Source organism: Crinia signifera, chromosome 6, assembly GCF_055691185.1.
Source record: "Crinia signifera chromosome 6, ASM5569118v1, whole genome shotgun sequence".
Lineage (NCBI taxonomy): Eukaryota > Metazoa > Chordata > Amphibia > Anura > Myobatrachidae > Crinia > Crinia signifera.
In genome coordinates this window covers 167799323-167817472 of record NC_139222.1, presented here as the reverse complement: position 1 = coordinate 167817472, position 18150 = coordinate 167799323, and the positions used below count along the sequence as shown (strand labels likewise).

Genomic DNA, 18150 nt, shown 5'->3' with positions numbered 1-18150 from the left:
AAATCATTCTAGAAACATTACAAAAGGTACATGAATACATCATGTAGTATCACTTAGGAAGAGTATGCATTAGGGGGTATCAGATTAGCTACAATATTTTTTGGCTGTTAAAAACATTCTGACTTTTGACCAATGGTCTTTATCAGGCTATCCAATTGTAGGCTGATTTTATTGACTGGAAAAAGGACCGGATATCGTGCAAGAACACATGGGATCCAGGGTAAATGCCCAATCATAAGTGTTATTACAGGTTGAGTATCCCTTATCCAAATAATTCTGAAAACCATACATTCCAGAAAGTGAAATAAACATTTTTTTTTTCTAAAATCCTACTGGGGACACCTGTAACAGCACTACTGTGGACATGATATGTAACTGGCACTACTGTAAACATCTGTAACTGGCACTACTGTGGACATGATATGTAACTGGCACTGCTGGGAACATCTGTAACTGGCACTACTGGGAACATCTGTAACTAGCACTACTGGGAACATCTGTAACTGGCACTACTGTGGACATGATATGTAACTGGCACTACTGGGAACATCTGTAACTGGCACTACTGGGACATCTGTAACAGCACTACTGTGGACATGATATGTAACTGGCACTACTGGGAACATCTGTAACGGGCACTACTGGGGACATGATATGTAACTGGCACTACTGGGAACATGATATGTAACTGGCACTACTGGGAACATGATATGTAACTGGCACTACTGGGAACATGATATGTAACTGGCACTACTGGGAACATGATATGTAACTGGCACTACTGGGGACATGATATGTAACTGGCACTACTGGGGACATGATATGTAACTGGCACTAAATATCTGCAAGAAAATGATTGGTTGGCATTCACATTCAGTTCCTGAGATAGTACACAAACTTTGTTTCATGTTTTGAAACCTTGTTTTATGCACAAATAAAATATATCTGTATGCATTTCATGTGTTTATACAACATAAATGCAAGATACCACAAGATACGTCATTGAAATATAAAAATATTCTGAAATACGGAATAATCTGTTATCCAAAATTCTTCTGGTCCCGAGCATTTTGGATAAGGGTTACTCAACCTGTATGGCTCAAAGGGTGGTTTATGTTTTGGCTGCAAGAGGAACCCAAAGCTTAATCCCCAATAAATATTGGTTATTGTGTCTAGTTACAAAGCTCCCAGCAAACATTTTTGCAGCACTAATCTACCACTGCTAATAAAATGTCCCCCTTAGCAAACAATTTTTAGGAGATAAATGGAGCGTACAACCATGGATACATATTAATGCTGGGCTAAATAAAATAAAACTATTAGGAAACATTCAAATTAATGGTTATTTTAATAAGCAGTATCAGGTAAAACAAGATGTTCTCAAGGAGCTGCTCAAATCGGAGAATTCAAGGCTTGCCATCAATGTCTCCATTTTGGTGGGCTATCTAGTAGTGGATGGCTGGAAGATAGATAATCTGCCACTGTTGGCTTTGCTGTAAATGTTGTTGGACTGAGATTCACGTTGTTTCCAAGACATAGTTACAACCTATTTATTGCTCACGCCTTCCCTCAAGAGTCTATTTTCTATTTTTACTTTACTTTTCCTGATCATAGAACACACCAAGTCTGAATCTGAAATATTTACACTGCCCCCACATGCTTCTCACGTTGACTTTTCATGTGAACTCTGACCCTCAGCAAAACCCAAAACAGTTCCCCAATGTAATTTTTTTCTTCTACTGGCAAATTTAAATGGTAAGACCTTTATTTGGATACCTCAACCATATTTTTACATTCAGTTGCCCTCTCAAAATAGATCTTGCGGTAAAAAAAAAATAACAATATTGTCACAAGTCTATATTTACAGAACGTTTAAGAGTCTAACATTTATAGTAACCAAATAGTTCAATGCAAATCAGAAGTGAAAGACTGTTGGATGTGCGCTAACATTATTATATAATTGTAGATGCTGAAATGTACAAGGAAGGGCAGGAAGGGCAACAAAAATGCCCTAAAAGTCTTTCTGTACATTTAGAATGCACAGTACCATATGAGAAATCTTTCAAAACACATTACTTGTGAATTGATCAAAATAAAGAGGTGGGCGGAGCCAATTTTTCACAAAGTGGGTATGCAATGTGCCTCCGCTATTTCCCAATGTTGTCAACTGCAATCCGGCAATATGCAGATTGGGTATGCAATCTGGGATCATGGCTGTCAACGAGGATTGACAGCCGTGATCCCAGATTGCATACCCCACAAAGGCCACCAAATGCCTCCAGAATAGCTGTACAAATGCATTTTATGACCCGTAACAAAATTTCCATACAGAAGCAGAGGAAAACTAGCAATGCTTGGCTTCCATAGCATAAGGCAATGTGTGCTGCTGAACATTGAGGCAGCACATGTTCAAAAGATTTATCTCCTAATAATCGTATCTTGAAACAAAGATCAAATCGCTACAAATGCGTTGGGAGTAACTAGGAAACTGTAGTGTTAAATCGGTACGATGTCCCCAAATGAATGTTCACTCTCGTGGCTCAGTAGGATGTTGTCATCCAAGTAGAAGATAACTAGATGAGATAAATAAGATTATTTAAAACAGGCCAGAGAGCTCTTAATCTGCAATTGGTGAAAGCTAATGGAGCAGAGCAGAGAAAGAACAGGAAACCATAGAGATCAATATATAAATGTAGAAAAGATTGAGAGTGGAGGATAATGAGAGAGAAGAGGGTGTGTGTGTGTGTGTGTGTGTGTGTGTGTGTGTGTGTGTGTGTGTGTGTGTGTGTGTGTGTGTGTGTGTGTGTGTGTGTGTGTGTGTGTGTGTGTGTGTGTGTGTGTGTGTGTGTGTGTGTGTGTGTGAAGCAGAGGGGGGGGGGGAGGGGGGGGTGTGAAGCAGGCAGATGCCAGAACCTTGTAAGGGATAAAAAGCAAGAAATTCCCAAAAATATAAAACTATAAGTGGACCGACCTCACTACAGGAGGAGAAGAAATAATATAGTGACATGAAGTGTTGAAAATACAATATGTATGCGGAATATGTATGCGCTATATAAGAAACTGTTCATAAATAAATAATAAATAAAATGGGACGATAACCAAATACCCACAATCACTTTTCTCCTCATAGAGTGAATTCTGACCAATGGTTAATATGGGGCTATCAAATTAAAACCATTTTTATTTATTTATTTTTTTGCCATATAGCCGCATGCGACGCAATTTTGGCCCCCCTATATGATTTTTAATTGTATAACCACCCTAATGGGTGCTTACAACATTAAATGCACCCCCACTATGAACGCCAACCTGAAGCGTGGCGATCGCAGCGGTACGTGTCCTCCGACCTTTTCATACCCCCACTATCCACGTCGGCGGGGAGTTGCATTTAGATAGTGTGGCGAGCGCAGCGCACCCAGTGAGGGGACGCGTATTACTTTACATGTATTCCGCATCCGCTCGCCACGCTTCGGGCTTGATGGCTCGCCACACTATCTAAAATCAACTCCACGCCGACATGGATAGTGGGGGTATGAAAAGGTCGGAGAACGCGTACTGCCGCTGCTCGCCACGCTTCGGGTTGGCGTTGATAATGGGGGTGCTTTTAACATTGTAAGCACCCATTACAGGGCTTATACAATTAATAATCTTATAGGGGGGCCATTTAACATTAAAAACACCCATTAGGATGCTTATACAATTTTAAATCGTATACCATTGTATATGGCATACAATGCGATGGTATACGATTTCAAATTGTATAACATCGGGTGCCATTGCGCAACATCGCATCGCATACCATTGTAAGGTTTATGGTATGCAATGGGCGCCGTGCTAGGAAACAAGTACCGAAAAAAAAAAAAAACAAGTCTGACAAAATAAAATTCAGCGATTATCCGTACTTTTTTTTAACTAGATTGCATTGTATCTAGTCAAAAAAGCATACAATGTGCTACAGCAGTGTGCTTTTTGTACTAGAGACGATGCGATCTAATACTTAAAGGATGGGCTGCACAAACTTTCTGTGTATCGCACCCAAAAAATGCACCATGTATGTGCACCATAAGTATTTGAGAAAGTGAATGGCTGAGTAATGTACACAAAATTAGGTGTTTGGTGTGTACTCCTCCCAACGTCAAAGCAACTGTCTAGTGCGCTGAACCAATATCCAAAAGAATGCACGGTACTCTTTACCTAGAAGGGCGCCCATCGCGGCCATCTCGGGCATTGAATGCACTAAAACATCGGGTGTGATGCGACCGACGCGATGCCCGCGATTTCCCATAGGGAACCATGTTAAATGTCCCAATTGACCTGATTTTCCTGTTCAATGTCTCAATTAACCCGATTTTTCCATAGGAAACAATGTTAAATGGGCCACAGAGGCCAAATAGGCACCCTGAAGTGTGAAATGGCCCCCACAATTGTTAACGCCACCCCACGATCAACGTGAACCCAAAGCGTGGTGAGCGCAGCGGTACGCGTCCTACGACCTTTTCATACCCCCACTATCCACGTCGGCGTGGAGTTGAGAATAGAAAGTGCCCGAAGCGTGGTGAGCGCAGCGAGCCCCGCGAGGGGACGCGGCTACCTTCACAGGTATCCGCGTCCGCTCGCCACGCTTCGGGCTCGGTGGCTCGCTGCGCTCGCCACACTTTCTATTCTCAACTCCACGCCGACGTGGATAAAGGGGGTATGAAAAGGTCGTAGGACGTGTACCGCTGCGCTCGCCACGCTTCCGGTTCACGTTGATCGTGGGGTGGCGTTAACAATTGTGGGGGCCATTTCACACTTCAGGGTGCCTATTTGGCCTCTGTGGGCCATTTAACATTGTTTCCTATGGAAAAATCGGGACAATTGAGACATTGAACAGGAAAATCGGGTCAATTGGGACATTTAACATTGTTCCCTATGGGAAATTGCGGGCATCGCGTCGGTCGCATCGCACCCCAGATTTTTTAGTGCATCCAATGCCCGCGATGGCCCCGATTTTTTACTAACGATGCCCACGATCAAAATCGTGGGCGCCCTTCTAGGTAAAGAGTACCGAATGCACAATACAATACAATACATATGTAGTCAGGAACATCTTGTTTAAGGGCCTGTTCATAAACCAGTTTTAGCTTTTAAAACTCATTGGGTACGATAAGTGGCGCTTGAGCCAATCAGCTTCCAACTCATTTTTTCAAATGCATGACAGGAACGGATTGGCTGGAGCACCCATTTATCATAACAAATAAGTTTAAATAGCTCAAACTTGTTGATAATTGGGCCCACATACCCCTTTCACAACGTACCTCGGACCCAGGTTATTGCTGGGTTGTTGACGTATGGGGTACAGGTCACAGGGTCCACCCATTTAAGTCAACATAAAAAAGGTTAACATGTTTTTTCCATTAACGTACATCCACATGGACACTATATAAGCATACCACTTCCCCTCACCATGCTTCAGACACACTATTATATTCTCCCTCTATGTCCATGTGGATAGGTAATTATGAAAACACACCTGCTCTGGAGAAAACAACAACAACAACAAAAAACGTGAAACACGCATGTTGACCTTTTGACCATCTCAACCTAAGATATGTGGACCTTTTTCAGGTGTTGACCTATGGCCTATTCACCGATAGTTGTCGACCTACTGACTGTCGACCTTCCAAACGCATCCCAATGTATGGACAGGGGTTGAGGTGCGATGTGAAAGGACCCCATCTTATAACCCGGGGGTCGTCTAACCCGCTAATTCCACCCAGGTTATAAGAAGGGTTAAGCACTGTATAATGGGTGACCCGGGTTTAATATGAAAGAACTGGACCCGGGATTGCAACACACATGCCCAGTGAGCCATCCAGGAAAAGAGAGACAGCGCATCCACACTAGACTGTTTCTCTGTTGACAGGGATCAACAGCGAGTAGAATTTTTACTCCTCAATTCTGCACAAAGAGATGTTCATACATCCTGACACTAGTGCTTTCTGCTTCGCCTAGGTAAAGAGAGCTATATGGGCACGATCTGCGATACATCTCCCAAAGAGTTCTCTACTAGTACAAGGACACTCACATAAACGTACCTATATGACAAACCAACTCCATATATCTTCAAATTTTACACACTGAGGACCTTATTCTGGTCCGCATGCAATGTCACCAAATTTACAGCGTTGCTTTTAGATTAAATGCCACCCACTACTCGCACAGGCGCCACACCCCCACAGAGTACCCCACACAGCTGAAATGATGTTCCATTCGTAGCCTTTGGTGCGGGGGCCAAATCATTTTATGTTCACCGACCTCTGAATGATTTGGAAGGTACAAGCAAAACTAAGACAGTCTCTGGTGTCTTAGCTTTGCTCGTTCCCTGTACGTGAAGAGTGTAGGCAGCTGACATCAAGTGATGTCAGCTGCCCACCCCTGGCAGCCGCGTCACTGCCTAATTTCCATGGGAATGCCCAGCATTTTCATAGGAATCCACATGGGTGAGCCCCCCTGCCGCCTTCCATACCCCCTGCCTGCACTGGTAGGTTGCCATGGGCCACTTCTCCTCCCTCATCACTGCTTCATACATCTACCCCAGTGTAACGTATGCACCATACAAGTTTTTAAGGACTTTTGAGTAGAAGAAAAATCATCAATGTGAACATTGCCAGAATGGAGCACATAAAGGCTGCTTTTATTGTGTTTCGGAGATAGATACATGGGGCCTGACTCGGTCCCAGATGTACTCGCTCCGGGTCTTTGACCGCTGGAGTTTCCAGGATCTGACCCTGCTTTATACCCTATTTACACAGCACTTCGACCTGGGTCAGCCCTGCCTTTCCTTGTGGATGTTATTAAAAATGGCCATTTAAGGGCTGAAATAAATATAAAACAAGCAGCAATTTAAGTCAGGGGGTCGCAAGATAAGAGGCCTTCTTAATAAGGTGGGTACCGTGGCACTTGCCTCACAACCCTCAATTGGTAGCGTGGCCGGCGGGGCGCCGGTACAGCGCCAGTGAAGTGTGTGCACCCTTCTCTCCTCACTGCCGCCAAGAAAGCACGTGGAGGAGTTGCGTGTGCGGCGCTCTCTCGTCTCCCCACCTGCGCCAACTTCCGGCATCTGTAGGGCTGCTGCTCCCAGATGCCACATCACGCAGCGGGACCATTTACACCGGCCTCTACACGGGTCCTAACCATGTTCTACCCAGGTCAGGACCTGTGTAGAGGACCCGTGTAAATGGACACGGAACAACCCCATTTACACTGCCGCATATATATATATATATATATAAACCCTTGTTTACACATGCAGCAAATGGATATCCACTGCAGATGGAAGGACCAGCACATCCAATATATAATGCAAAAAACGAAAGTGTTTAATAAGTCATGATACTCATCATCAGCATGGGTAGACAGCAGCCTTATAAGTCCACATCAAGCAAGTGGCAGCAGCACAATACAAGTCCACTCCATAACAGGTGTCCTGACGGACCGTTTCGGCGTGCAAACGCCTTTCTCAAAGGGTAACCAAATAATGACAAGAAAGCATGATCTTAAAAAGCAGTGGAATATACCACACTCACCAAACGCCGGGGCAGCCCATCTCACATTCCCGCCGCGCTCCTGCTGTGTCCACACCGTATCTCCCTGCCGCGCTTCCGTCCAACTGCCAGGAACCAAAGTTCCGGAAGTGGAACTAGAACCGCTGGCCGGGTCCCCGGGGAACTCTACATACAGGAACACCCGCCGGAAGTGAGTGGCGCTGCGTCACCGGTTACTATGGTGATGTAGCGTCCCATACACAAAAAGAATCCAGTATAAATATATAAATACATTACAAATGCAAAAACTGGACACATCACCAGTGTCACCAGTGGGAAAGAAAACCTAAAGTAAATAAAAACAAAAGAAACAAAAAAGGGGAGATTTATGTATACCCAGCAATGTATTAAGGGGATAGCGATATGTTAATATTACTGTCGCACATTAACCAACATGGTGTGCAATTAAATCAGATAGATTAAGTACAATATCACCCGCATTGCATAGGCTCACAAAAAATCCCTATGTTGGATAACCTAAAGGGATGGGCAACATGAAAATATCACCACCATAAGGGAAACAGAAAAAGCACACAAAAATCAAAAAAATGTAATGAAACATGAGCAATATCAAGAATAATCAAGCAATAGGTCATAGGTCAAATTCAGACCTTAGGGACCGGTCAGGTGCACCCAAGGAACAGCTTAGATAAAAATGGACATATTAATTTCCTCATTAAGCCCTTGAGGGGCCAGGGATTGAAGGTTATAAATCCATTGGCTCTCGCGCTGAAGTAAACGCTTGTGTCGATCTCCCCCTCGTCTCAATGGGGGTATATGATCAATGGGCATGAACTTGAATTGGTTCATCTTATGTCCACAGTAGGCAAAATGTCTGGCAACTGGGGGGGTAGTGTTGTCCACCTTCAGCAATGCCTTTTTGACTGACGAACGGTGGGTTGCTATCCTCTCTTTCAAAGATCGGACAGTCTTACCCACATAGATCTTTTGGCATGGACAAATCACTATGTAGATCACGTATTTCGTGTCACAGTCCATGCGATGAATTTGACCTATGACCTATTGCTTGATTATTCTTGATATTGCTCATGTTTCATTACATTTTTTTGATTTTTGTGTGCTTTTTCTGTTTCCCTTATGGTGGTGATATTTTCATGTTGCCCATCCCTTTAGGTTATCCAACATAGGGATTTTTTGTGAGCCTATGCAATGCGGGTGATATTGTACTTAATCTATCTGATTTAATTGCACACCATGTTGGTTAATGTGCGACAGTAATATTAACATATCGCTATCCCCTTAATACATTGCTGGGTATACATAAATCTCCCCTTTTTTGTTTCTTTTGTTTTTATTTACTTTAGGTTTTCTTTCCCACTGGTGACACTGGTGATGTGTCCAGTTTTTGCATTTGTAATGTATTTATATATTTATACTGGATTCTTTTTGTGTATGGGACGCTACATCACCATAGTAACCGGTGACGCAGCGCCACTCACTTCCGGCGGGTGTTCCTGTATGTAGAGTTCCCCGGGGACCCGGCCAGCGGTTCTAGTTCCACTTCCGGAACTTTGGTTCCTGGCAGTTGGACGGAAGCGCGGCAGGGAGATACGGTGTGGACACAGCAGGAGCGCGGCGGGAATGTGAGATGGGCTGCCCCGGCGTTTGGTGAGTGTGGTATATTCCACTGCTTTTTAAGATCATGCTTTCTTGTCATTATTTGGTTACCCTTTGAGAAAGGCGTTTGCACGCCGAAACGGTCCGTCAGGACACCTGTTATGGAGTGGACTTGTATTGTGCTGCTGCCACTTGCTTGATGTGGACTTATAAGGCTGCTGTCTACCCATGCTGATGATGAGTATCATGACTTATTAAACACTTTCGTTTTTTGCATTATATATTGGATGTGCTGGTCCTTCCATCTGCAGTGGATATCCATTTGCTGCATGTGTAAACAAGGGTTTATAATATCTCGACCTGGCACTCACCTTTGCTAAAGGAGCGGTGTGCGTTCCCTACACGCAACACACATATATATATATATATATATATATATATATATATATATATATATATATATATATATATATATATATATATATATATATATATATATATATATATGCTTTTTGGCTGCTGCTAATACATTTCTGCTGCGCTGTGCAAGTTTTGCATTTGTGATTAGGATTCCCAGAATAGCCTTACTTTGGGGCAAAGGGTAGGAGTTGTAAAAGTTATGAGTTTACTTCCCTGTATTAGATATTGTTCTGCATTTCCCTATATGTGATATAATTGTCTCCTTAAAATATGGAAATTGTAGAAGCTACAGAGAGTTTTTTTTTATTTTTATAACTACACAGAAAATTATGAATGCAAATGAGTTTACAAAAAAAAGGGAAATTGCTTTAGGCAATAGTTACAAGTAAAGGAAAGTACAGACTTTACAATTTTTTTCCAATGATCAGGCTGGTCAGCCAATGTATTTTAAGAAGGTTTGAGTGTTTTTAACAGACAAACCCTCCTGATAAACACGTGCAGCACTAGATCTATAGTTCCCGACCACCATATCCCATTTTTGAGATCAAACAAAAGTACACACTGAGCAAGAAATTGCTCAGCATGTACAGCAATCCAATGATCAGTCCGTATGAATATAGCACTTATCGGATCAGTTGCAACTTTCCAGTAGTGTGTAGTACTTCTGAAGATACAGAAAATCAGAGTAGATAAATTAAAAATGAAAGTGTGAGGTTGGGTTTATATAGGATTAATATAAGTTAGGCTGTGGGAATAAGAAAATATTCTGAAGAAGTGGCTTTGATTTGAAAACTTTGGAGAATGAACAGTAGCTATGCCTTTGTTCACTAAAGGAACCTTGTTTAAACTTAAGAGGAGCGATAAAGGGTTATCAGTATACAATGGAGAAGATTTTACTATGAAATATATTCAGTTTTTTATGAGGTATAGCAATAACAAATGCATGACAGGCATAGACAGCTGGAGCAGGACAGATGTTGCTGTGTACAGTATGTGGTTTAAAGAAGGTTTTTCAGACAGTACGAAGCGTTCGATAAAGGAAACACAAGAACAGACAGACGGATTTAATTAATGAAACAGGCAAAAAGGTTGAGTGGACCGACTAGTTTGTAATGACAGTGCATGGGAATATTACATTATTTAAAAAAAAAAAACAAAGCTAAAAAAACAGCAGGACAGTGTAATCATCTCTATATACATAAACAAATGCCTTATGGTTCCGCTCACCTTTAAAACGTCACCTCGTTTGAAGCTAAGCTCATCGTCGGCTGTGGCTTTAAAGTCATATTTGGCTATGGCTTCCATGGTTACCGCAGCGTCCCTGTCCTGAGGGGGTTGTCTAACGGGGAAGGACCCCTCCTCTGCTGCCTAAGCCTTTTCAATGCCACCTGGCACGGCAATGATGTCCCAACTCTCCTGCCACCCCACACGTCACTTATCCGAGGGAATCTCACTCGCGGCCTGCAGAAAATGAAACGCTTATTAAGTGTTAAGGAAAGACAGTTATATTTGGCAAATGGACATTAAAGTTCCTTCTTCGTAATAACGGATCACCAACTGTAAACTTTTCTGATCGGGTAAAAAGTTGAAAGGACATCATAATTCCAAACTTACATTTTCAGATATGAACCATTACATTTAAAAATATTTTTCATAGTTAATAGGTAATTGTGCTGCAACTGTTATGAACTAAAAAAGATCCAGAGTCCTGAAGATCAACAATACAGGTGAAAAAGCGGAGACTGCAGTCATCGGAGTTACTGTGATATCAATGACCTAGGCTTAGTAAGTATATAATCTATTTCATTCAAAACCTTTCCTGGATTGAATAAATACCAGACCGGATTCCTGCAGCAAATCTAAAGCTGGCTATACATCAGGACCTGATCGTATGCAGGTCGTGGAGCGGTCGAACGAGCGATCGCATGTGCTTAAAAGCACATACAATCTGCTTATGACCGGAATGACAGCAGACGGAGAAGATGTGCAGCATGTCTTATCTGAGGGCTCGCACAACCAGGACTTGATTGGACATGTCGAGATTGGACATTTGGGTCCAATCTCGTTCTGGTGTCCTTTAGCCACTGTGGAGAAAGAGCTCTCACCCGTACATCTCCGTCTGGAGGGGGAGGGATGTCACTGGGGAGAGGGAGAGTTTATAGCCCCTTTGTATGATCTGTGGACCATAAGGGGAGACTGTAATCTCTTTAAAGAAAAATGAATAGAAAAACAGCATTTAGGAGGCAGTTTACAAATGAATTGGGTTGATGAAAAAAAATATTTTTTTAACCATAAAAAATGCCTTAAGAGTTAATAGGAGTTCATCCTATATTAGTGTAAAATGTACACCTAGGAGTACTTAAAGCAATGTAATAAGAAAACAAACACACAACATAGTGTCCTCATTAGATGCGGCATACTGTACTTATATGGACAGTGATTTGTAGCTTAAGCTGTGGCCACACCTTTTCATGCATCTGGTTTGCACGATTGCGGACTTGCGCCTACAGTATAAAAAAGGGACATAGGTCTTACGTCAATCGTCGCACAGACCTCACTAAACTTTATTTACGTTAGAATGCCCAGTACAACTGGTTGCAAGTACAGGTGTTCTCAAACAGTCCAGACTCTGTATTACTTGTACTTCCATGTGCCAAATTTCAGAACATGCACAGCGCATACACTACACAAACCAATGTTGTTTAAATTCTGCATTATAAGATACAAGTGGTCTTCAAATTGACGAGGCCATTATAATGAATGTATTTGTGGGTGAACTTGCAACTGTAGGAGAACTTAGGTATTTACAAAGACTTGGAAAGGAGACATTGAAAATGTGCTTTGGATAATATAGTACACATACACAAACAAAAAAGCCTGGCCTTTCCCTGAGATATGATGGAGCTTTGTGGCCCTTCCGGCTAACATGGCAGTGTACGACAGAGGGCTGAGAGATGGAGCTTTGTGGCCCTTCCGGCTAACATGGCAGTGTACGGCAGAGGGCTGAGAGAATGCATGGTGAACAGGTTTCATTTTTATTTGATCTATGTTGTGAGTATAACACCCTATTCGACATTAGCTTATATTTATTTTTACGGTTTATTATTCTGTTGCGCTTTATATGAAATAATGTGCTTCATCTTTAGCTCCAGAGTGTAGTTTTTAATTTACACATTCCCTTGATTTAACTTTGCTATTGGCTACATGTAACCCCTTTCAAGTCTGTAGGCAGTCTGTCTACAAGGAAACAGCTTGGTTCCTATGACCTTCAATGCTGTGCATTGAAAAGACAAACAGAATGGCTGGGGGTGATGAGAAAAGCCAATCTCCTACCAATTTCATACATTTTTCTTTAACCGCTTGCCTGGCGATGTCACATTTGAGGTTACCTGGCCAGGTCGCATCACATGACAGCATTGCCTCACAGTATGCCAGGCTTTAGTGCAGCACGGATCTCTTCTGGAGTGCATGTGTAAGGGAAAAGACTGCAGGGAGAGAAACTTAAGCAGGGTAAACAATGTAATTTGGGCTAATTTTTTATATGAGTTTGAAAATATAGTATATTTTGATAGCCAAAATGGCGCGATATGTACCTTTAGTCCCTCTCTGAGAACAAGTTAGCTGGTATCTTTCCATGCAGAGATTAGTTGCAGTAGGGAAGACTAAGGGCACATGCTCCACTGTACTTTAGGTGAGGGAGGAGGTATATGCCCATGGGACAGGGGTTAAAAATAAATAAAATATACATTGGTCACTGCGTCATGGTAAATCATTTACAGAAAATGGGGTTAGTCCAGTGGTTCCCAAACTGTGTGCCGTAGCACCCTGGGGTGCCTCAGGTTGGTGGTCCAGGGTCAATGCACTTATTATTTTTATATATATATATATATATATATATATATATATATATATATATATATATATATATATATATATATATATATATGTGTGTGCTTTATTTAGTCAAAGCTTCAAAACATGACAAGATGATAAATGTAATACCCTTTTCACATTGCAAAAACCTGCTTTCAACCCGTTTTTCTAAACGTGTCTTAAAACTGGTCAAAAGGGTATATTGAAGTTTAAATACCGTTTTGTACCTTTCAGATTCAACCCGTTTCACCCATAGAAAGCCATACAATGTCATTTTAAATGTTTTTTTTCCTGCTTGTGGGCGGGGATCAAGTGTGGTTATCATTTATAGCAAATACCGTTTCTGAGCTGTTCACACTGCAGGTGAAACGGCTCCGAACCGTGTAGGATCCTCCTTTTAACACGTGTCAAAATGCCGGTTTTCTGTAACCGGTAAATTGACAATGTAGCTTTCACATTGCAGCTGGAAACGTTTTAAAGCACTAAAAAAACGGCAATATACCGTGTTACAGCTGCAATGTGAAAGGGGTATTGCAAGGAAAAGCAAACATGTTTAAATTGTCAAGTCAATAAACACAATATAGATGATTTACAAAAATTGCATGAGTGTGGTACATAAAGAAATTGTTATTCAAGAGAAATTGGAGGGTCACTGAGCAAAGTTTGTTCTTCATACCAGAGAATTCTTTGAAAAACAATGGTATATGGCTTGTTTGGTAGATAGTGGTAAAGTCTCAATGTAGCTGCCCCAAGTATCAAAAAAATTTGTGTGCGTGTTTCTTTTTGAAGGGAGGCTTCAAGCCAGTCCAAAAATAAAAAATATCTTATCTTTAAAAACCTTCAAAGTTGGAGGGGTCTCTTTAATCCACACCTGCAATATAGTTTTACGAGCAGCAGAATAGATTGCTAACAGCAGTTTTGTTAACTGCTCCAGGAACTATCGTTCCTTCAGGTAGGAGGCCAATGCAAATTAGAAACTAGCTGCCAATCATAAACTATGTGGATGAACAGAAGTGAATCCTGTCCCTCCCTACATAGTTAAACCTAAGGATAACATATAAAACCAAATTAACTTAATATTTTTCCTATATTATCCTAGGATTTAACACCACTGGGAGAGGGGGGGGTGGGTCCCCTACTGCCAGTGGTGGTGGGAGATAATTTTATTTTATTTTTAAGACTTTATTATGGAACAGAACTTTTTGGGGTTTTGCGGGGTGGGGGGGGGGAATCATTGCTTAACTGGTTAAGAAATCTATAGGATGTATACCATAAGCTACAGAGGGGCAGATGTATTAAGCCTGGAGAAGAGATAAACTTGAGATAAAGTGGAGATAAAGTGAAAGGAGATAAAGCACCAGCCAATGAAATGTGTTTGAAAATGACAGTTGGGAGTTGATTGGCTGGTGCTTTATCTCCTTTTACCTTATCTCCACTTTATCTCCAGTTTATCTCTTTTCCAGGCTTAATACATCTGCCCCAGAATGTGAAAAATAAATTGGTTCTCATTATGACCCATTTACATAAAGGGAAATGGCCTATATGGTTCCTTATTTATGTTAAAGGTGTCTCCTCTGATATAGTTTCATAGCATGTTGTAGACTGGTTAATCAAAACCATTTTAGCAGAAAAGACAGCCCTCAGGACATTGGTATATAAAAAGGGATTTGTTTTACTGACTGGAATTCAAGGAGTCAGACAAAGTTGAAAAGAATTTGGAACATCTGTCCAGTGCTGAATCAGCAAGATTTTCCATATGCAAGTAAGTTCTCCTGAATCAACATTTGAATATGTAGAGTACTTTTTATTCTACTTCTTACCAAGTAAATTGCTTTATTATACACTAGCCTTAAGGTCTGTCCATCCCATTAAGTAAAGTGAAAATGTTTTTCATTTAATGGACCCTTATAGTCCCTTAACCCTTTCGGTGGTATGCCTGGAAATTTCTCGGGCTGAGCTGCGCTGCAGGCTCTCCCGAAAACTTTACGGGCATGCCACTGTAAAGAAAGGGTGCGCCAGAAGTGCCTCTAGCGGTGAACCACCATCCCCCCTGTCGTTGACCCCCACCAATGCCGATAATCTCCATCACCACTCGGCCGTCCGTGCGTCCAAACACAAGAATGCTCGAACAGACGAATGGCTGAGCGCCTGAACACTCCCAAACTTCTTTAAGCGGCCGCAAACAGCCAAAGCCAGCAGGGGCTGCTGTAGAAGGCAGGGCTGCCCCTTCTGTGGCGAGTAGTTCTGGGGCAGGACAAACCTGCCCTAGTAGGTTTCTCCTGCCCCTGAAAAACCCACCACTCTGTTAAGGGTCCACTTAATGGAGTCTGTTTATTGTGTTGTATTATTCAGAAAGTCATAAGCTTTTCAATGACATATCACAATGCATGAAAACAACAGAAATAGCATGGACCCTTATGACCCTAAAGTTTGAAGACGATTAGTTAAAGCGTTTCAGAGTTACCGTGGAACAGCCATACGCAAACCTCATTCATTTATACTTCTGTAGATTATCCAGGATATACTTGAAAATAAAAAAAGTTTAATTTAACTGAATGGTACCTGGAAAAAGTTTTGATACATTTTGGGTACATACTATGTTTCACAGCAGGGCAGTAGCAGCAGTTTCTTAGCACTAGGGTTGGCTATTGACCACTGCGTATCTATTCCACGGATCGAAGGTGTCTACATCGACAATGTTATGGTCGACCACGCTTAATCAAAACCACCTAGTTAGACATCTAAAGATAGTCGGCTGCGTCTAGATCGACAGTTAAGAAAATCAGACGCAATCGTTATGTCGATGGGAACCTGGACGACCGTCACAACGTCAACATGAGTTTTTCATGTTTTTTTTTTTTTTTGGTGCAGAACGACTTGTTTCATACTTTACTGTCCAAGTAGACTTAGATTCTAATAGTGTTGTGAGCATAGCAAGGCATCGTGCTCAAAGCATGGTGAGGGCACACTGTGCACTTATACAATGTCCACGTTGACCTATGACAGTCGATCATGCTCCCATCAACCGAACGCTTGTGTCTAACTTTTGTTATTGTCGATCTATCTTTAGGCTTGTAATTAGATGGTATCGACCAACCATGGTCGACCATAACATAGTCGATTTAGACTCCGTCGATACCATAATCTGACCACTGATGGTTACAAACCAACTTATATTAGTGTTTTGCCATTTGTTATGCACGCATACAGACATACGGAAAAAATTTGATTTTTTTTTTTTTTTTAAATAATACCCTCATAGAAGGAGACTTGACTAAATAATGCCTGAGTATCTAAATGCCTAATGCGGGGTACACACCAGGACGACAAGGGTCTGATCCTATCAATCTAGATCCAATTCCGACCGATTGGATGTAGACTGTGTGGTGATTGGGCCCTTTTCTGTCCTGATCGGATGTGCGGCCCCGCGGGTCGGTCGTTATTCAGATCCTACCTGCAGCAGGCAGGATCTGGAAACACCCGGGTGCAGGTCGCCATCGGATCGGAACCCGCTCGCGGATCGTCCTGGTGTGTACCCCGCATTAGACTAAGCTTTGCAGTCAAAGTTATAACCAACATAAACTGCATCGAATCCAATCCTGTCGCAATACTATTACTTTGACAACAAGCTTTGAGCTAGCTGGCTGCCAAAATGTAAAGACATTACTAGTAGCACTTTGGCCAAAAATCAATAAAATGCTTTGAAACCTGCATACAAATGAGTTCGCAAACTATAGTCTTAACACACAAATTGTGCAATGAGACCACGAAAATCCTACATAGCATCAAAACTCATCTATCTACTGTATAACTCACAATGCACAGCCTAGAGAACATTGTAGAATGTTCCCCACCATCACATTGGGCCTGTATGCGTAATACAGCAAATAATACCGATAGGCTGGGTGTATGTCATATGACACTAGAGGCAAGGCTTGCTATATTAAGATAAGACTATTGCAGTAGTTATCAGAGGAACTCAGACTGCTTTACAGAAAAGATACACACAGTACAAGGCTGCCTGTAAACAGCAATCAGAATACATAGCCTATTGTTAGTAGACAGTGGTTGTCAAACTGTTCTATTACAAGCCTTCCCACCACAATATTCTCTCTATTTTCCATCTATACCCCTTTTCTCTACAACTTTTACTAAATTGACACAAATTTTGTTGAAGATTTAACGGGTGATATTCTTGTCATCACTTGTTACAAATGTTAAAATTAAGCCAACGCTTGGTCATATGTTTGAAAAATGACTAGATCCCATTGGCTCTGCTGACATACACATCTAAAACTGATAAACTCATGTCGACCTTCACATTTGTCAATCATTTCCATTCATTATTTTAGTGCACATGATCACTGTATTACTTCCGGGGAATACATATGCATGACCTGCATACAGGATCAGGATGGATAGAAGACCAACAGCGGCATCCCACTACTTAGAATACAGACATGGGCTTGGTAAAGGTGCCCATACACGGAGCATTTTCCCAATGCGATGCACGCTTCTGCACACAGCACAAAAAGTATGTACAGCTGTACTATCTAGTACAAAAAGCATGCTGCTGTAGCACAGCGCATGCTATTTGAACCAGATGCAATGCGTTCTAGCACAAAAAAGTACAGAGCACATCACTCCATGTATGGGCACCTAAAGAATACGCCCCTCTCCTTAGCTGCAGCGG

General features: G+C 41.8%; 1 protein-coding gene across 3 annotated transcripts in view; it reads right to left on the bottom strand.

The window, feature by feature from the left end:
* GRB2 (growth factor receptor bound protein 2) overlaps positions 1-18150 on the bottom strand; it is a 50747-nt gene that overhangs the window by 11546 nt on the left and 21051 nt on the right. For all 3 annotated transcript variants that reach the window (XM_083148023.1, XM_083148025.1, XM_083148024.1), the window contains exon 2: positions 10812-11045. In XM_083148023.1, coding sequence (XP_083004149.1) covers positions 10812-10889 — 78 coding nt within the window. In that variant the 5' untranslated portion in view covers positions 10890-11045. The remainder of the gene's footprint in view (positions 1-10811; positions 11046-18150) is intronic.